Source organism: Colletes gigas, unplaced genomic scaffold (assembly GCF_013123115.1).
Source record: "Colletes gigas isolate AHSC1104 unplaced genomic scaffold, ASM1312311v1 Colletes_gigas_Sc00027, whole genome shotgun sequence".
Classification (NCBI taxonomy): Eukaryota; Metazoa; Arthropoda; class Insecta; order Hymenoptera; family Colletidae; genus Colletes; species Colletes gigas.
The window spans coordinates 1,019,190-1,041,006 of record NW_025106656.1 but is presented as its reverse complement, the minus strand read 5'-3'; the positions used below and the strand labels follow the sequence as shown (position 1 = coordinate 1,041,006).

The 21,817-nt window shown below is 40.4% G+C and overlaps 1 protein-coding gene across 3 annotated transcripts in view; it reads left to right on the top strand.

Annotated features, from left to right (window-relative positions):
• LOC122401741 (transmembrane protein 132E) overlaps window positions 1–21,817 on the top strand; it is a 137,219-nt gene that overhangs the window by 73,657 nt on the left and 41,745 nt on the right. For all 3 annotated transcript variants that reach the window (XM_043404075.1, XM_043404073.1, XM_043404076.1), the window contains exon 2: window positions 7,531–8,638. In XM_043404075.1, coding sequence (XP_043260010.1) covers window positions 7,531–8,638 — 1,108 coding nt within the window. The remainder of the gene's footprint in view (window positions 1–7,530; window positions 8,639–21,817) is intronic.

The window sequence follows — 21,817 nt, the reverse complement described above, 5'->3', positions numbered from 1 at the left end:
GGGTAAGTAGAGGTCCCATAGGCAAGTATTTTGAGCATGGGAACCCGTGTCCGGAAATGCACCAGTAAAGAATTACGGCGATCTTTAATTTTGGTCTTTCGCACCTGATGGGTAGGCAAACTTTTTTTAGTTTATTGTTTCTTGATCATGATTTCATTAAATGTTTACGTTGTTCATCGTAAAACTTTCAATGTTTGTCATCTTTGTCACCTACACGACTGACCCACCTCAAAAGAAACAGTTTCCAGTACGATGGGTTTTCTATCCATCAGGCGCTAAAGACCGAAGTTAAAGATCGCCGTAATTTTTTACTGGTGCATTTCCGGACACGGGTTCCCATGTTTAAAATACTTGCCTATGGGGCCTCTACTTACCCTATGATTTTTGCCAAAATTATCGTTTACACCCTGTATAAACACTTATTTCCATTGCATTATATATTTCTTCGCGTATCTATCGTTTCAGTTTCTTTGGTACAAATAAACACACTATAATTGTCGGTAGTTCTAGTGTTAACGCACGACGAAAGAAACTTTTATATTTTCGAAACTTGTTTTTATTGTTGAATTCAGACTGTTAACGATAGCATCGAAAGTTCGAAATTTATTATTACTAGACTGAGGATGTTTATGAATTTATGGGAAATTTTAATCCTCAAAAAACTACAGAATGCATTTAATATGCAAAAATATAAGAAATACTTAAAGTAAGATACGAATTATTATATTTAGGGGTTGAGACAGCCCTCTGCGAAGCTTCCGTTTCATTAATTCTATTAATAAAAATGTGAATTTGCATAAAGATCCGCAGTCTAATTATTACTCTTCGAGGTGCGGCTACTAAATAATGGGAATGACGCTGTAAAACATTTTATTTTGATTTCATACATATTTATTTATTATTACCTTCAATATACACCCCTCCTTCATCCCTACAACGCTCCATGCGAATCTTCCATTGTTCGAAACAGTGCTGGAAGTCCCCTCCAGGACGCGTGCCCCTTTTTCTTTCACAGCTCCAACGGACTCAAATCTTGTTCCTTTTAATGCAGATTTTACCTTAGAAAACAGATACTCGTATGATCCTGAAACGAAGCATCAATCCATGCAGTGGAAGAGCCCAAATTTACCGAGAACCAAAAAAGCTCAAATGAGCAACTCAAAATTCAAAGCAATGGTGATTGTTTTTTTCCATATTCATGGGATTGTGTACCTTCACTTCCTGAAGGTAGGGTTCCTGAAGGTCAAACTATTCAACATTACTACCTTTTACGTTCTTGCTGAACTACGTGAAAGAATAAGGAAAAAACGACCCGAATTGTGGAAGGATAAGTCATGGGTTCTCCACCAAGACAGGCGCCGGCTCATTCCGCATTGTCTGACAAGAGGTTTCTAGCCAAGTACAGCATCCCAGTGTTGGACCATTCGCCTCATTCGCCGGATCTTGCGCCGTGCGATCTCTATCTGTTTCTTAAAGTAAAATCTGCATGAAAAGGAACAAGATTTGAGTCCGTTGAAGCTGTGAAAGAAAAAGCGGCACGCGCCCCGAAGGAGCTGACAGAAGAAGACTTCCAGCACTGTTTCGAACAATGGTAGATTTGCATGGAGCTGTGGCGTTGCCTCCCATGCTCGCCACCAGAGGGGTCGCGCTCTCACAAGCGCTCGACTAACACCTCGGTTGCTATATATGTATACAATTCTCGACCGACTTCCTTCATTGATGACCCCGACGTGATCACAGTTCAGTTTTTTTCATCTTAAAAGTAGGTTTTTTATTACATATTTTTCCTACAAGCAAAAACAGATATCTTTGATAACCTCAACAGAAAATGTATTATTACCGTATGTGTAAACACTCTATTGTGATGCTAATTATTATATGCGTAGTATAGTGTAACATTAGTAGGAGTAAGGAATGCAATCGAGTAGGTTAAGCTTCTTGTAAGTAGGGACTACTAAAGACTGTACACGAGGATTTATTGTAAACTTGTTATCTATATTTTGTAATAACTGTTATTTGTGTAAATAAACAAATTTAAGAGAGAAAAAAAAAAGTTTTTTTCATAAGTTTCGAGTGACGTGGAAGTCGGTCGAGCGCTTGTGAGAGCGCGACCCCTCTGGTGGCGAGCATGGGAGGCGACGCCACAGAGCGTTGTAGGGATAAAGGTGGGGTGTATATTGAAGGTGATAATAAGTAAATATGTATGAAATTAAAATAAAATGTTTTACAGCGTCATAATCGTTATTTAATAGCCGCGTCTCATATTTTGGAAGAATTGACAGCATTTGTAAATTGCAATTACATTTTACTCGAGACTGGATACACCCATGTTTCCATCGCTTCTAGGTGGAAGCCTCGATATCGGCTGTAAGGGCTCGTGTCACGAATGCCTTAAATTCTCATTTGTCAGCGGATCGTAACGTAAAAACACAAATACAAATAGAGAGAGCCCGGGAGAGATATACCACGAGGTACCACGAATTACCAGGACACTTTGCGGCCGTTCCACGCGAGCGTTAACGATCGTGATAATGCCGAGTTCGCGTGCACGCCCACGCGGAATTTTTGCCGACCGAATGTCCAGCGTTCGGTGAGAAATTGCTCGGCGATTAGGCGTAACGTGCGCGCGAGTTGTAGGCGTGTCGGGACGGCTGCTGCCTCGCATGAATCACGCGCGACGAATATCGAACGCCGAGTCAAGATCAGAGGCCGTCGCACAGTGGCAAATTTCTCGAAAATCGTAGCCAAAAATCAACAAATTTTTTTCTATATTTTTGTACATTTCTTTCCTTTTGTTACTGATATGGCCGTTTATCGATCGAGATCTAGCGATCGTTTTTTTCTTTAAATTAACTTTGATGTTTACTAAATAACTCTCTAAATACTTGCTACTTTTTACCTATGACTTTGCAATATTTTCATTTACGCCATCTTGTTATCCATGAAAAATCATACAGTTCTTACGTTCAACATTTCTGTCTATCTTCGTTAGTTTTCGTGATACTTAAGGAATTGTGTTTGGGAGTGGAAAACACCCCTTCAGTGTGCATATCGGTAGCTGAAAAAAATATGCTTAATTTATTTTTATCTAATGTCGTTTATTTTAAATTCTGTCTAATTTATAGTTTAAATACCCTATTAGTATACCAAGTTCCATTAAAATCGAAATATCACACTTGAGTGATGTCCCTAGCAAAGTACAATTTAATATTTTTAACCTATTAAGAGGATATAACAAAAAGATTAATTCTGTAAACGATTCTAATGAGAACTTCAACCGCGAACGATGTGTGGGAGGTGACGAGCTGAAAAAAGTTATGTGTCGAATATTTTTAAATACCCTATTGGTATACCAAGTTCCATCAAAATCGGAGTATGACACTTGAGTGATGTCCCTAGGAAGGTACAATTTAATATTTTCAACCTGTTAAGAGGATATAATAAAAAGATTAATTTTGTAAACGATTCTAATGGGAACCTCGACCGCGAACGATGTGTGGGAGGTGACGAGAACAGAACACACACCGACTAGCGTGACAGGGGAAAGCGACAGGAGATTGATGGTGGAGACGAATCGAGAATCTGTTTAACAGGTTGCAATGTTCCTGCGACGAGAAGTTCATCGACTGTCTCCGTCAATCCGAGGACGGCGCCAGCAACAGCGTAGGATATTTCTACTTCAACGTCTTAGACACTAAATGCTTTCGCGAGGATTACCCAATCGTTGGTTGCAAACGCGCGTCGATGTGAGTTGAACAACGCTATATCCAGCATAATTACGAATGCGTCTAGTTTTGCCATAAGTTTCATTACAAGTATTTAGTTTTTATAAAGAGAAATAGAAATGAACGTCTTCGAAGTACCTAAGGCTGTTGGGTCGTTTGTGCCATACACGAAGAATGTCGTATTGTAATTTTGGTTTTTTGTAATTTTTTCTAAGTTCGCCAAAGAACGCGTGAAAGCTCAGCTTTGCAATGACTCGCGAAAATAAAAACACATTGGCTTGTAGTTTGTAAAAAAAATCAGCTTCCAACGTATGCACCAACCCATTACAATGGCCCAAAGTATGCTTGCAACAGACCTTATGGCGAGAGTAGGTGTTTATCGATCGTACGGATTTGCCCGGATTATTCGACCATTTCGAAAGCGTTCGAGTCTGAACCACTTTAAAGAGGACCTTCTAACGATCCCTGACAGCTATCCTAGACGATGTTTGGAGTACGAGCTGGACGAGAGCCAACCGAAGAGGCACCAATGGTTCGACGTGCCCCCGTATAAGTGAAGCTGCGATACCAACTTCGATAACGACGACCTCCGGTTCTCGATAGAAGGAGCATCTTCGATTTGCGAGCTCGCGAAGCATATTGTATTTGAACGCTGAATAAATTCAAAACAGTAAACATCTTGTTGCCATGAAACGAGAACGATCGAACGCACTTTTTGGTAAACAGACTGTACGAAGCTTTCTTTTCAACAAATCGCCATCGTACACTTAATTTCGATAAAGTATATGTTTAATAATAATTAGACAGAACGATCTCAAACCTACAATTATTTTTGAGGAAACATTAACCCTTTGCACTCCGAATTATATTTCAATTTTGTTACCAGCAGCACCCAACGCCTTTAAGTGTTTTATTTGAAATTTACCTGTTAAAATATCTGTTTTATTTACACTGTTGTTGTAGTATTTTGTAATTTTCAAGTGTACGATATCTCTTTGGTTTGGGCTTGAAAAAATGTCGAGTGGGACTTGACGAAGGTGCTCCTGAGATAAAAATTGATGTCGAATCACACTCGACATGGGAGTGCAAAGGGTTAACAAAGATATAAAAAAAACAGAATTCCTTCGAATTGACGAAAACACTCCTAAAACTGTTTTTTGGTCAAAATAAAAAACAGCAAGCGAGTGTACCAAGTTTTCTCGAGAACTAAGCTACGCCGGAAAAAATTTCATTCTATATTTTTTCTTTATTTTTACACAAAGAATCCATTCATGGTTATACGCGTTCGGAGGCTTCCTGCGTGGTTATGTGACTCGAAAGTCATAGGGGGAGGGTTAAACGAAATCTTTTTGGCCCGCGAGACGGTAAAAAGATTGCTCGGACGAGACACGGGGACCGTCGAGCTGGTAGCGCCGAAAGATAAGCGTCCGAGGCCGAATCGGTCTCACCTTTCCGCGTGTTCTCCTACGTTTTGCGGAAGAGGGTGTGCAGGCAGCTGGCGCTTAACGGGGGATTTCCCCGGAAATTTATGTCCGAATCGAGCGCAGTCGCGCCGTGCCACGCCACGCCTTGCCACGCCGCGATTTACAACTTCTCCGTTCACCTGTGCGGACTTTCGAACGCGCATAAGTACGCGAACTTTGTTCAGACGGGGGAGAATTTTCCGAACTGTGCCTTATCGCGAAAACGATCCCGCGACGCGCGATCAACCGGCGAAACGAATTCCACGATTTATCAGGAATACGGCGGAAGAAAGGGTGTCGATACCGCGTGGAAAATAACGCAATACGGGGAGGATACCATTGATATTTCTACACGACTTTTCACTCGAACTTGTATGTAGGGAATTTTTATCGAGATGTGCACTCGACCGGAGTGGAGCGAATCGAAGCTCCCTCGTGTAATAAGTCGACCAGTGTGTACCTTGGAAAGTATACATATACTGCACGGCGCTATAAAGAATGCCCCCCTGAGTCAGTGGTGCGCTCGGTGGGGCACAATTGCTTCCTTGCGTCCCGTCTTCCACCACAAATATCCATCTTTTAAGAGTTAGAATTTTTAACAAGACAAGACAAACCACGGATTACAACAATTTTCCACATCGTATTGAAAATGAAATTACGTTCAAAATATTTTAACAGACGAGAAGTTATTCTTCTTCTCGATTTCGATTTTCGATTTACTGGTTTTTCCATTACTTATTTTAAATATTTAAATGGTTCGACAACTGGAGATGAAGAAGAAGATGGATTCGTTTCTAACAGTTTTTCCATCGTCCTCGAAAAGCATTCTTAAAGGTACTCTGTACATTTTTTCTTTTCAGGTGAAACCAGAAAGGGTGGTTTTTTTAATATCTTCCTTTATATCCTACCTAGAGAGACCAAATTAGAAAAATATAACATACCGAGCATGTATACGTTCTAAAAGCACTCGTAAATCGTCGTATATAGCACCAAGGACTTTATTAGGAAAAATTCAGATCGCTAAATTTAAATTCCATCCAGAGACATTCTCTCTAGTTGTTTAGTATAGAGACGAACGATGTTGCAAAGTTTGGCTCTTTGCAAGGCGCACGCGATGCCGTGCTTCACCCGTGTTCATTTCTATGTTAATTTAATGCGGATATAAATTCTGTAAATTACTCGGGTGTAATGGAAACGTTCTTCCGCGACGCCAACGGATTTATTACAGCGCTAAGGAAAACACGCGTACATCCTCTGAAAATTAATTTCAGTCTTTCGGAAAGAAACGGATAATTAAAATTCCCCTACTCCGTGTTTTATTTGTGATCTCCCGCTGCTAGATTCATACTATGCAAAGTAAACCAATAGCGATCGCCAACACGATGCTACCGTCTGACCGGTAGCTCATACCAATTAATCCAATCGCTTCTATTAACTCGAAATAAGAAAAAGAAGGATGCAATTTATGGCTCTTATGAATTTTTATATTGAAAATTTATCGAACGTTACTTTCAAAACGGCGATCCACCGATATCTTTTAAAATAAATATTTAGCCTCTTGAAAAATAAATCATTGATTTGAATTTCTTAATATTAATATCAAAGAAATATTTATCTATAAACGATTTTCTTAAAATTAATCAAACTATAGATTTCTTTGAAAAGGTCAAAAAGAATTCATTTTTAAAATCGTTGTTATAAAATAGTGGTATTTGAAATAATGATGTCGAGGACTGCAGCCTTCTCTTACCTCTTCCTTAGACGCAGAACCATTAATTTTTTAGTATGTCAATAATCGTTCCCTAGTGTGTTCGTCGACAAACCGCAATATTTGTTTAAGATTCATACCCTAAGGAAATCTAGATTGGTTGTTGGTTCATGACACGCTGGTAAGGTATTGGAGTTTATTTTCTACCGTTGTTGCGTATTATTTAATTCGGTGTATATTTATATTAATAATTATACACAAAACCAAGAAACGAAAATAGCATTAACATTTTAACATTTTCAACTTGTAGACTACCAATTACGAAATAACTCTTGTTATTAATCCATCGTCAAACGTCGTTTATTACTAAATAATGAGCGTTTGGAAGGAAAATGAAAATCAGTATGCATCAGGGATCTGAATATTAATTTTTAGAAAAATAAAATAGTTATCAAATCGACTTGTCTAGCTTGGGAATGGTTTCGTTCAAAATGACTGCGACAACGTATTAACCATTAGTTTATCCTGTTTATTTCTTATTTCACTTTGCGTACATAATGGTGTTATTCTGTATTGTATGATAGTTGCATAATAATGGTGTTATCGCTGATCCGAAGTGATGGTTTCGTTACAGACGTGGCGGCATCGGTGGAGGTTCACTTCGAGAACAAAGATGGCGGATTCTTTCTGAAGCACACGCCGAGGCAGTTCTATCCAGTACGAGGGGACGCCGTCCCGGCGATATCACCGTCGACGGGGACGTCGACGAGCAGCGGGGCGCCGTCGCCGCCGCCAGGGTCCGTCCTCTCGATAGACAAATTCACGGTGTTTCAGACGAGCGAGCCGGTCTCCGTTCGCGCGACGTACGGTCCATTTAGCACGAAGCAGACCGTCCCGGCTCGCTATATAGTCCCCGACCCGCTGGACGCGCTTCCGGGACCGGAAACGCGACGAAATCTGACAGCGGCGACGATCCTGGACGCGCAGGAGCTTGGGGCGCGTCACTTGGACATGTCCGCTCATCTGGTTGGGAACAGCGTGCCGCGCGACTCTCCGGTGCTCAGAGTGCTCTTCCACGCCGGAAGTGAAGCTGGCGGTAGACGTCAGTTGCTGTTGGCGAGGCATCAAAGGGTGTGCGTGGTCCTGCATGCGAGTCTAGCAGCCCCGTCCAGAAGCACAGCGAGCAGAAACAACGGGAAAACCTCCTCCTCCTCGTCCTCCTCCTCATCCTCATCTTCGTCTTCTTCCTCCTCCTCCTCCTCCTCCTCCTCCTCCTCAATCTACTCGTCCTCGTCCTCCGTCCTGACGGCGGCCTGCAGTCCCGACGGAGAAAACGGAGTCTGTCTCGCTCAGATCACCATACCGGCCGATTGGTGGGCACCGTTACCTCCGCCGGACGCTTCCGGTCGGGTCAAGGTCGCCAAGAGCCTGCCAAGGCTCGTGCAAGTCGCCTACTCCGTTCTCGAGCCACGGACGGAGGACGCCGGTTCCACGGACAGCGGGGCCGGCTTCTGCAGGCCGAGAGTTCAGATTCAGCCAGTCACACCGCTCGGACAGGTGCCCCTTGCTCCGAACCGAGCCGACTACAAGGAGCTCAAGGCCGACGATTCTTTGACGCTGCTGGTACCGCACGGACCGCTCTATCCGAGGTCCAAGCTCCACGTGCCGGTGTTTCTGCATCCGTCCAACCCCACCGACCTGAGAATGGACAGGCCGCCCATGGTCATCGCTGTCTACCTCAGGTGAGACTCCGTTATGTCTTTAATTGCTTTTACACACTCTTATCAACTATAAATACATTTGATTGTAAGCTTGTTTTCTTTTCGAAATTTCTAAATAGAGTCTTTCTAATAAACTTGGATTTTAGAGTTTAATAAGATACGTCCAGAAGTGATTCACGCACTTAAGGTTTTTTTTTAAATCATTAAAAAAAATATATTTTATGCCTTCTATACTCTTTTATAATTTAACAATATTAGAAATCAATATAAAGAATTTAGTTGACGTTTAATATTCCATTCCGCCATTTTTTAATTTTATACCTGCAATTCAGGTAACGTGTGTTACACTTTATTATCAAGAACGCGGTTTAGAGAAAACATTTTAAACGCTTTCTACGGGGGCGAATTCAACGAAACGTTCTTGAACCTTTATAATTATAATTAAATTTGCCTCTAATTTTTCATCGAGTTCAGCTTCATAACCACAAACGTAATATAGTTGCAGAAATAAATTTGTTAAAGAGGTCTTTTCGGGCTTGAACGTTATCAAACACACAGAATACGTAAAAGATTTGTTTCATTAAAAAGGCAACAAAGGGCTTACCAGACAGTCTTGTCCGTTCTATTACAACGTATTACGAGCATGTACAACCGGGGCGTTTTCGCGAATGGAACGACTGGCACGCTTTTAGTAACGCTGGAAAAATATTTGAGGCGTAGCAATTAGAAACGTTGAATCAAAAACTGTCGAGGACCGCGTCGAGGATAAAATTTGGACCGACGACAGCAATTACGTAATGGCAAATTAACGGTAGGCAGTCGAGGGGTGGCAGACGTCTCTTTACAGGCGCTCGTATTCGCCATAGTTTTGTTGGTCGTGGCTACCTGTATCCGGGAGAGTAATTTAAAAAGACGGAACGCAGTTTGCCGCGGGGAAACTTGCCAGACAACGGTAGCTGAAAATTGCTCGCGAGTCAAATGCTCGCGAGCGAGCGGTTTCTCCTCGTCTTTTTCTCCGGTTGAAGACAGTCGCCGCTGAACACTTTGCAAAACTTTCGTTCCGTTTTTTGTTAATACACGCAACTGTCGGAAAACACGCGACGAAACGCCCGGAGGGGGGGTTGGGGGTGGGGCAAAGACCGTACAGTTTAAATTTTCTTTGCCGGTCGGTTTTTTTTTTCCTCTCGAGCGAACGTTTCTCGAAAACTGTTTTAATGCACCCTCTCGAGAGAAACGGAGTTCTCGGGAGCAAAAAGTGGGACGGGCACGCCACGCGGAAACGGGACAAAAATTTCCTAATTGGATGAATTGTCGAGCACCATCGCGAACTTATAACCTTTTCGTTGTTAGTAAACTACTCGTGGTTTCCTATCGTCTGCTCGTCGCGTTTTTGTCCGCGCGCGTAAAACATCTGACATCGTTGAATTCGCCATGACCCATTTCGATGTCGATATTATCGACGACGGGTCGTTCAAAAACGCGAAGTGTCGCGGGTCATCTCGAGCGTCTCTCCGATTTTTGCGCCGCGACGTGACGCGTCGCGTTGCACAATTGAACGATTAACGTCGCGACACTTACGTAGGAGCCAAAATTAGAAAACGACTAGCATTATCGGCACAGGGGTAGTTGCATCGAAGGAATTTCACGAAAACGCTTAACGACTGTAGGTGAATTTAAAAATGACGAAAATAATGTTTACTATCAAAACTAAAACATATCCTCCAGTTTTATGGAAAAGTGATTCCGAAAAGAATACGGTACATTGAATTAGAAAATTAATTTTCAAAGCGTCCAGAAGATAAAGATAAATTGATTCTTGACCCCAGGTTAAGAACCACTGACCTAAATCAACGATTTTATTTCGAGCGTAATCTGCCAGTTTAATAATCGTAGACGCAAATTATGAAGCAAATACGTTCGTAACACATTGTGAGATAAGACCGTGCTAATCGATTGGAAATAGAGTTCATAACAACGTTTGTTTACAAACATCCATAAAATCATATGATGTTAAATATCAAAAAATAAATTTTTTAAATTTTTTTTTAGAGAGAGTAGAGCACGAAGAGATAAAAGAGATAGCAGTATAAATAGAGTAATCTCGATAGCTCAGGCTATTGCTGTATAGTTATATTGAAATTAAAATATCTCCTAAATTAATGAGATTTTATTTCAAATACTTTTTCATAAGAAATTATTGACTGCATCGACTAATATATTCAAATTGACCTTTTCTACGTATATCTGTACATATCAATCTATAAAAAAATACTCATTTATTATTTTGTACCCATCGAAACTATCGAACTTTTGTTACAAACGTTTTGCTGGTATTGTCGAATGGATCACCATTTATACTGCCGTTTTAAATATTTTATTTGACACTACAAATGTGTGAGAGATTTTAAAAAAATTCTATCTAATATTTCTACCGACAATACATATAGATATTATTAGATGTAAATTACGTCTAAATTTGTTGATTCACGGAGTTAGAAACTTCCTGTCCCGGTTTTCTTTTTTAAGAAAATCAATTTTCATTCAGCATATGAGCAACTTTTATCGATTTTATTGCACGAAGCGATAAAACCATAGTGGAAATTTAATTTGTACATGACGACGTATGTGGAACGCCGGCCTCTGTTAAAACGCAATGTATCGCCCGGCGAGGTGTGAAAAAAAATGCTATATTCTGCAAGGTGGGCTGGTTCCTTGAAAGAAAATACACAGAGCCGGGCAGTTAGCCTGTCTCTTTAACGAGAAATCAGGAGCAGCTACGACGAGGTTCTCGGCTCGCTTAGAAATTCGATTACCGGGGCTAGTTTACTCGCGTTGCTCAGACAGCCGAGATAGAAGAATTTTTGCTCGCATAGCTTTCTCGAATCTCGTCCGAAAAATGTCGAGTTATTTTATATACCGTGATCTCGAGACGTTGCCAACAGATTCCGAATTTTAATTTCACGGTATCGACACCCACGTTGCGCAGGAATTTTGCATACAACTGTTCTCCCTCTGCCTCCGATCTTTCGAAAACACACCGCTGTACATATACAGCGACTCATGAAATTAATCACGTTCCTTTGTTATACTTTTCGTTTAATAAAACAGTAATCTCTGATTATAAATGTTTGGAAAGGTGCTTGATACATACCTTAAAGCGTTACATTGATACAAAAACTACAAAACATATTAAACGTGGTAATTACTAGATATGATCAATAATTGTGATTTAACATCTCAATGGAAAGGTTACAGGAAAATCATACGTACATTCTACATATTATTTATTATATTTTGCGAAGAGTATAATTTTAGTTTGATTTCTTTCAAAATATTTTTCTATGGTTCTTCTTCCACGTTTTGTTTTAATTTCGATGCATGTATCGAAGGATCTATGTCGTACAAACAGTTGTAAAAAGTTGTAGCTTGTAGCTGCGGAAAAAGTTGCCAAAAAATAAAACCGTGTATGTGGAGGGTCGATTGTATTACGATGCGATCAGTTTCGCGAGTCACTGTATTTAGAAACGAGATAAAGGGACTGTGACAGGTCATCATGGCTCTCTCTCTCTCTAGGTTCATATCATAATTATGAAGCGAATTATCGGTGACACGTTGAAGCTTAATCGAGCGAACGTTCGTCGCGTGCTTACTGGTTACGCAATCGGCCTGGACGCCCTTTCGTTTTGAGATCGATCGGAAACCACGGTTGCAGTCATTGAATAAATTGTGGCCGGCGCTCGACCCCGGTCGTTCGTCAACGCGATCCAGGAAGCGCCCCCGCGCGAGATCGCTCCGATACAAGCCGCTTTGCACGTCGCCGATTTATATGTAAATGCCGTCGATCGCCTCGCGGAAATAACTTGGATTCGGACTTGTAATTGCAACCGCGAAACCGCGCTGCCTGCTCATTTCAGGGCGCATTTTAAACCTATTGTTTAATAACTCTCGCGTTTTTAGGTGTATTCGTCGTAGAAGAAATGGCAAGAACGCGAGATACCATTTTTATTTTTTAACCCGAAGAATAGTCAAAATTAAAAAATTTTGATAAACAAATTTAGAGAATTTCACGCGTGATAAATATTGTGGATCTTACAAAACCTATGAATTTTTCGGGCATCTAGAAAAGTTCTGGAACTGCGTTAAAGGGTTCATAGAAAAGTTTTAATGGCTTACGAGTCTAAAATATAGCAATACAATTATAGTCTATGTAGTTTTACGATAATCACAAGTATAGTTCTTCGTGGCTCTGTGGCTTAGACACTTGTCTTCGATTCTCGAGGTTTCGAGATCGTTTCCCGAACTTTGAAAAAGTTTTCAGTATGTCAGCCCTTCTCTAATATATTTAATATATCAGGTTCTGTTTATGAGACAAATTACTGAAAATACACGTGAATGTTCAAACCCTAAACTGCATTTGCCGAAGGCGAGCAGTGAAAGTACACTTTCGCTGGCGAATGTGAATCGAAAACATTAAAGTACACACGTTCAATATTCAAATTAGTAATCGTAAACATTTCCTAGTAAGAGTGTACGCTCATTAACCTTCTACTTTTACGGTAACATTTACAATCACTAGCATTGAAATGCATGAAAAATAGACGAATATTTAAATCGACATTCACTGATGTCACAAGCGCAGGTGAACGATCGCTGTAATAGCAGAGAATCGTTCGAACATCCACGTTCGTGGTAACATACACAGGATATCCTCACGTAATTATGATCACGATTTTTCTGGGAAAATGTATTGAACAGGATGTGTCAGTCAGTTTCATATCAGCTATAAATTGCTAAGTTTTTGATTGTCATATCGGACTCAGGTGTCTGTTGCAAAGTTCATTATAAACGATTACGAATCTAAACAGAATCCCGATATTTTGAACGATATAATGTTAATAAAAACGAACGAAGTTGACCAAGTAGACGATCAATGACTGTTTTTATTTCGGTTACGGGTCAGCAACCGAAAAATCCCGACCGTACGTCCGTTCTCAGTTCCAGGCGGCCACAAAAGCGGTAGTCGTCCTTTATGTCGGTGGTTCTTTTCAAAAGCCAGGCCAATTCTTGTCTCCCTTTTGCCCTTCTGGCCCGCGCGACTGGTCTTTTCGCTCGCTAGTGAATATCGCGGTTAACGCCGGACTCCCTGCAACCTTTCGCAACCCTAATTTGCCTCTAACCGTGTTTAACTTAATTATCCAGCGGAACGAGGGGGGGTTCGTTTGCTTCGGATACTTGGTCCCGGCCAGGTGTAATTCGATTTGGAAAAAGACCGACGCGCTGGCAAGTCCCCTTCCGTTCCCTTTGATCGCGCCGTTTATCGATCACCCGCGTGTTTCCGGAGCTGCGTGAACCCCGGTCGGTCGCGAAAACGAGGCCGAAACGGAAGACTTACTCGGTCGTCGGGCACGCAAATCGAATCTACCGCTTATTTTGCATCGTCGATCGAATTATCTGGCCGCTTTGCTCCCCTCCTCCCCCGACCAGGCCGGGGTGGGATTCTATTTGCATCGGGAAGACGGTCTCTTGATAATTCATGCGACCGATTTTCCGTATCCTGCGCCGGCTGCGGGTATCGATTTCGTCCTAGGACGCCAAACTCTTTATCTCCTTTACGGCTCGGCGATATGAATGTATTAGAAAAATGGAAATGGGAATGTTTAACAAGACCCGGGGAAACGAGGTTAGTCGAAAACGGATAGCGGGAGTTGCGAGGAACAAATATTAGGCGAAGCTGGGAAGATGAACGATGTGGGTTGCGTAATGGATGTAGAGGTAGAATGAAACATATGTCGGGGCACCGCGTTTAAGCAATCGGGCAGTAATTGAATAGAGTAGGATAGGAGCGAATATTTAGAGCAGAGAGAGCGAACACGGGATGGATAATTAAGTATGGTGCAAGACAGAAGGATGAAGCGACGCGCGAACAGTACTCCCTCGTTAAAACGTCGCATTTGTTCCTCGATATAACGTACAACGGATAACCAGCTGCCGTGTACGAAAACATTTTGTTTATTAATTTAAATAACGGAGATATTTCATCTGGGAAGAATGAGTGTTAGACCGTGTATACCATTGGCGCTTGTTTTGTACGCTTCTAAAGTGGGAATGCCAATTAATTTTCAGCGCAAAAGGTTAAGGGATTTTAATTAGTTCTCGAGATATTGATAAAAGGAACGTCGATAAAAGAATCGTACGTCCACCGATAGGTAATATAATTGTAAATTAAATTCTATGACACCATTTTTCCCGTTATAAATAAACACAGACATCTAAAAGAAAAAGTTGTCCTGAAAGGTTCAAGAAATGCTTCGTACATGGTAAACGGGTATTTTCCAGTGAAAAATTGGTGAAAAGATTTAGACGCGAAAAAGTATATTTCTGTAAAAGCTTTTATTCTAAAATAAAGTGTGTACAGTGAAAAATTAAATCATTGTAATAATGTTTGAAACAAATATCCTCAAGGATTTACAAACTTGGTAACACCTAAAGTAAAATGATTGGAGATTGTAAAAAATTGGACTTTTTCGCGTGTAAATCGCCGTTTTCGAACAGCGTTGCGACGCAACCCCTCGAGCGGTTAAGGAAACTTGATTTAATTCTATCCTGAAAAGAAATTTCTATAACGCGTCGCAGGGGAGGGGTCAGTCGACCCCGGCGAGCGACAAACTTTCCCCGTAATTACTTTGAGGTGAAAATTTAGTCGGTCACGGTTTCGTTAGAGTGTATCTATTTGGCGCGGCGTCGGGTAGACGGTAGCGTTCCTTTGAGCACCGTGGCTTCCCCGTGACGCCGACCCCGTGACCCGGTCACGTAACTGGAGCGTGAATTCTCGAGAGCAAAGACTCCGCGAGAGCGTAGGCGAGCCGGCGTCGCGACGCCAAGGAAATGTCCTTTCGAGTGCCGACGAACGGCGAACTTTTTTCCCCTCGTTTCGCAATGGAGGCTCTGTCGATCGGTATTCATCTTGCTCGACGCCAGAGCCCTGTAAACTTCGTTTCGATGCTGCCTGGTAAATTCAGAACGCGTCGAGCGGAGAGAAACTTCGCGTTTCCCTCGCCGTGTTCCCTGCCTACGGAAAAATTCTGCTCGCGACACACGCGTATACAGGGTGCACCGACAATTTTGACCGCCTCGAATATACCCCGTTATTTTTAAAGATATCGTACACGTATATTTTTATAGAAAAGTTGTATGATATAACTTTCATAGGCATTATATGCATTCGATGTTACGTTTTACATAAAAATTATTGCATATCACGAGTTCCTCCATACCACACGATTTTACGTAAAAATTTTCTCCGTACCTTTAGAAGATATTCAAGGTGGACAAAGTTGTTGGTCCACCCAGTACACGCGTGTATGTGCTCTTTGATGCACGCTGTAATTAACGCGTGGGATTAATGTTTCGGACGACGAGGAGGATTAGGCGTTCGTACCTTTAATTAAAATGCATTAACGGCGGCCGGGGTCCGCCTGGCTGGCGCACTCGCGTTAATCTGCGTTTTCGGGGCGTTTTAATTACGTAGCCGACGACGATGTACCCGCGGCAGATTTGTCATTATTAACGTCTCGATATTGCGAGCCAAGTGCTTCACCCGGTCTGCCTCGAAGCCGATCGCTTAAATTGCAATCTTGCGCAGCAAACCGCGAGGCGACGAGCACCGAATGAATGGTTCCTGCATTTCTGCGGCACCCCGTGTACACGAAAGGGGTTGGTGTGTCTTCGTGTGCGATATTGCCGGGACGGGAATGACGTTATTTCGCTTGAGACCGTACGGGAAACGTCGTCTTGGGCCCTTTCGAATCGATTTCCCGTCCTCCGTAACTCACCGACGAATTCTTCTGATTAACCTTATCCATATCCGTGCGTCGCGTGTGCGTGACAGACGTGCCAAATGCACGTGAAAATCATTTTTGCCGTAGGGACGATTTGCCTTATCCGGCGATGGATCGCTGTAATTCATTTTAATTCCTCGATATCTGCGTAAAAGTATTTTTTTCCCCGATCGAATTTACTGGACCCACGATCAAAGGTTCGCAGTCTGAGTCATATCTATCGAAGAAGGTAGCTTACAGCGACTGTGGCAACAAGACGGAAGATCCGCAGTATTTCAGTAGATAAGACACATAATAAAATAGCCAAGTAAATGGAGTAGCTTGTAATAGGAGTGGCGGTGTCACGCACATTTCGTTTCACATGTTAAACTTCAAGGGTCGTATGTCACGTTGTCTCGCTATCCGATCGAGCTCGTGTTTTACTGAAATTACTTTTTTATGTATTGGAACCGCGCCGAGGGATGGGACCAAACAAATCCCAAGATCAAAGAGTAAGAATCTATTTATTTATAAGTGGGTACAAAATTCAATCTGACGAGCAATGCAGAAAATATACAAATTAGAATATATTATAAACGAGATTCCTAAATCATATTAATGGCGTAAAACATATACAAATCGTATATAAACATATACGATTTACGGGGTCTCCAGAGGATAAACTTACAGGGGAGGCCATGACCTGTTAACCTAGGATTTGAACCAAATTTGGCAGAGTTGTAAGGGCTGATGTCCAAATGTAATCTGTAAAATACTAGACGTTTATGGCCATTTTATCCCGTTACGAAAAACTCAAATCTTTGGCTAAACTATTGATGGTACGGCAAAAATGTATTGGACTTTTGTGTTCCTCTCGTCGAGACCTGAAATTTAAAAAAAAAACGAATTCGATCCGACAATTTCGAAATTTTAAACTTTAAAGTCATTTTTTTTCAAAAATGGCTGGCCATAAACGTCTAGTATTTTACAGATTACATTTGGACATCAGCCCCTACAACTCTGCCAAATTTGGTTCAAATCCCAGGTTGACAGGTCGTGACCTCTCCTTGTTAGTTAAATATCTGTTGGGGAGAAAAGCATAGAAATTAATACAGAATAATAGAATCTAACTAGAGACTAAATCATTTAATCCCTAGATTTAGTCAAAGTTTGCCTGATATGAAAAAAAAAAACACATTTTTTTAATATCCTTGTGCTTGAATGATCTCGAAACTCAAATTTTTGTACCGATAAAGAGTCAATCGAATGCACGGGGGTTTTAACGTAATTAAAATTTGAATCCTTTGTAAGTCAAACGTCGATAATTCGGATCCAGTTACCTACAAATCGTATACAGAGGCTGAAGGATTTTCTTCGAACGGAAATAATTTTAAAACATGGGATGCGGATGGTATTTTTAGTACTCTTGAAAGAGATTCAATATGCAGTTCGCTTTTACAAAGCTATCAATGGCCCGAACGTTGTATCCTTTCTGTTTTTCGCTCGTTTCTTTACCTTCGATATCGACTAACCCGTTTAATATGCTATTGTCTACGGTATCGTATTCACGACTTCCGGCGAATAATGGTCCTCGTTTCATAATCGAATCAAAGAAACGAAACGCACGGGATATTCAACGTAACGATCGACACGATTTTTTGTACTTACCTTTCAACGGTTCGTGGAAAAGAAATTACAAACAGAAGCATGTCAGCTTTCGACGGTGAAATAAATTGCCGTTGCGAACTTTATACATATACTGTATATGCGTACCGATGCTTTTAAAACGGACAAAATGACCTCGATGGTTCGTAACAGGAAAGTAATTTGAAAATTTTCCAGCGTCAATTTATTCCAACGACGTACAGCGAGAAACTTCTGTTACTAAAAATTCATTTTAATCGTGCTCGCTATGGACGCGTACATACATTGTCGCGCAAAAGTTTCGACCGTCTTTCGATTTTTAAACGAATGAACCTTCTCTCGTATATTCACAAATACTTCATTAAAAATATCTTTATATACTAATTTCACGTTATTTAAATGTAATTCAAAATGAACAACGAGCCATTATAGCCTATTTATCCTACTTAAATTGTTGAAAAATTCCCAAATAAATAAATAATCGTATTTCACGCTCCTATACGAAAGATTGGAATTTCTCAAAAATTGCAACTTAAAAATTTATCTAAAGTTATGTATGTTATCGTTCACGCAACGAACGAGAATCTCTGTCATTATTGTTGTCGACTAATATTGACTAACATTGTTAATATTATCGAAGATTAAACTGGTGTTGGTGAATTCTGGCCGATGAAATCTGTGCCCCTCATTTTAATGGAAGTCTTTTGAGATTCTGCAGAAAATAGTTTTTAAATCTATCTCGAGCGTTTTACTTTACGTAATAATCCATTATAATAGCGTTGAACGTTTACAAAGGTATATTTTCGCAAAAAAAACTCCCTTTGTTATGCTTATAACTGTCGGACGTAATTTCAACAATCATTTTTAGTCGTTAGGCGTTTGTTTCTGATGTCTGTATTTTTATCCGGCAACGATTATGTATATTTAGAATTCCTTTCCGTTCTTTTAGTTCCAAATACGCTTTACATGGAATGGAAGTGTGTATTGGATCATTCTCTTGTTGCATAATGAATCCTTTATCTACTAATCGTTGCCCCGGGGGGATTGCCTATTCGCATAAAATACGTTTGTGTTTCACTTGTTCGTTTGCATAATATCTGAATGGAGTACCGAATAGACTACGCGTACCTCCCACGCTTAACTAAATTTGTGCGAGTCGTCGAAATAAAATAATTGTTAGTTGCACGATATATGCAAATATCTTTATTTAAATAATTATACGTGAAAAGTGAGTATTTAAAGATGAGTGCGCGAATCCCATCGTTTAATAAGGGAATAGCTATCAAAACACCCACGCAGGTAGTAAAAAAGCTAATTATTTATCCCATAAATATATGAGGCATGACATTTATAGTCGATCAATCTCTCCACAGATCACATAAAAAAGAATACATCTCGATTCTCGCACACCATTGATCCTTCCGTTAAAGTTGAACTCTAACTTTGATAGAATACATAATACTAATCAAACTTCCTTGTTTATTTACATATGGATTACAGATGACTGTTACCTTTAATTTATTAGACATTCAGGAACGTTTGTGATCGATTGCCTATTTTGTAGTGCACGAGTTCTGTAAAACGACGACCGTGAACTATTCCCATTAGTGGATCTCTAGCGGTGGGAGTAATGATGTTGCAAGTTTATTGGTTACTTTGGCTATGCGAGAGTTGACTGGTTGCACGATGTTGCGAGAGTGAAGGAAAATTCTTGTGTCTTCGTAGACGCATTGTTTGACCAAGCAACGGTTCTAAGAAAGTTGGTTGCTTGACAAGATAGATCTTGTGGTCCAGCTGAATTGCGGGGCAAACGTATTTTGGAGCTCGATTTACGGCTCTAACGACCGTAAAAATAGTTCCCTCGGTCGACGGTACTTTTTGAAAGTAAAGTGAAATCATTCGAACTAACAGAGAGAGAAATTCGTCTCGATTTTTCCGATAGTCTGATTGAGAAACTAAAACAGCAGCTACGTTATGAAACGAAGATGCACATTTATTGTGCGAAATCGCGCACAGCGGTTGAAAAAGGAAATTAATAATTCCTATATATGGCTGAATTTCATATTTCTTTTAATATAAATATTTGAACGGCATCTATTTCCTCTCGATCTTTCGTTTATTTTCATGCAGTATTCCTGTACTTTATTTTCGCAATATTCATTTCTGCGCAGTCTCGTTTAATTTATCATTTTTTGCTAATTTTGCATTCTTTCGCGAACGGTTACTGCCACAGCCACTCGTCTTGTTTTAAAATTATAATAGTTCTGATTCATCACTTTTAATTCGGATAATTATGGACTTTCTACCATTATTAATACACATTTTCTAGATAAATTAGCGACTCGTTTGCCTAGTTTTAAACGTTAGGTAATATTTAATTTTCTTTCAACGCTTCTGTACTGATTAAATCAAAATATAAATGGAGGAATCGAAAGCTATTCAAAAAATTACTATAAAAGATAACAAAGTTTTAATACTTAAATGTTTTGTTTTGGGCGTTTTCATCTTCATGAATACTTGATCTCTTTTCATAGACATTATCGAAGTACTCAAAATTTAACGAAATAAGCTATTGCTTAATAACAGTAAACTACTAAAATTTGTATGTTCTTATAATCCGTTGATGATCCAATAATGATAAGCAACGTGTCTGCTATATTGAACAATATCACTGCGTTTAATTATGGATTTAATAGTTTGACCTGTCGGTAAGGCTTATCAAGTAGATCCTGCGTCAAACGTGACGAAATTAATCGTTAGAACACTTTCCAATTAATAGGTATTTTATTAGCAGACAATTAGTTTGAACAGATTGTTGGAACGATTAATTACATCATAAGGCAGAATCTGCTAGATAAGCTAAAACGGAGATACTTATTGTGTAAAGGTCTTTTAATATAGTAGAGATTTCAATAACAGAAAAGATTCCTAATAAACATAATTTTAATTCCAATGAAACGTAGTTTACACGATATTTTGCAATTTTTATTTTACTATTTACGAATTATTATTATGCCATTTTAATTTCATTATCGTTCATTTTAAACTTTTATGATAATTTCTTTTATTCTAGGTATTAAAAAGAACAGTAACAGAGTTACTAGCTTGTATTTCTTCGAAAAAGAGATTTCGTAGTCCCCATGATTTTCGAAGGAACGTTTACGATAGAATTACAAATTTAATCTTAAACTGTACCCGTGTAATATCTGTTAAAAACGAATAAGTGAAATTTTCGATAAAACGTGATTATATGTACAGAAAAAAAAGCTGCGTTTCTCTAAAGAACGAAGGGTGCTCCAAACTTTTAAACGGCAGTGTATGTTTCGAGTGTAAACACGAACACGCGTAAATTTTCCGCCGGGCGTAACGACGAGCGCTCCCGTCGAGTGGATCGTCGACGTTGGCGCGGAAAAAAACGTTTTCGCGGCGCAAAGGGATGAAAAGAGCGGCGTAAGCCTCCGTTGGAAGCGACGATTTGTCTGGGAGCGAGGCCGAGGCTCGTGAACGACCACCCTCGGTGCCTATATTTCACCGTGCTCGTGGAAATTCAATTTTCAATCCGGTACTTTGTAATCGAAGTGGGTATAGCGCGCGAGCGCGCTGGCATAAACGATCCCCGGTGCTATTCGGCGTGGGTGCGTGCACGAGAGCACGAGAAAGGGCACGGTTATTGCACATGTAAGTACAACAGAACAAATCGCTGAAACTGTTCTACGCCGTGGGTGCGTCAGTGACAGAG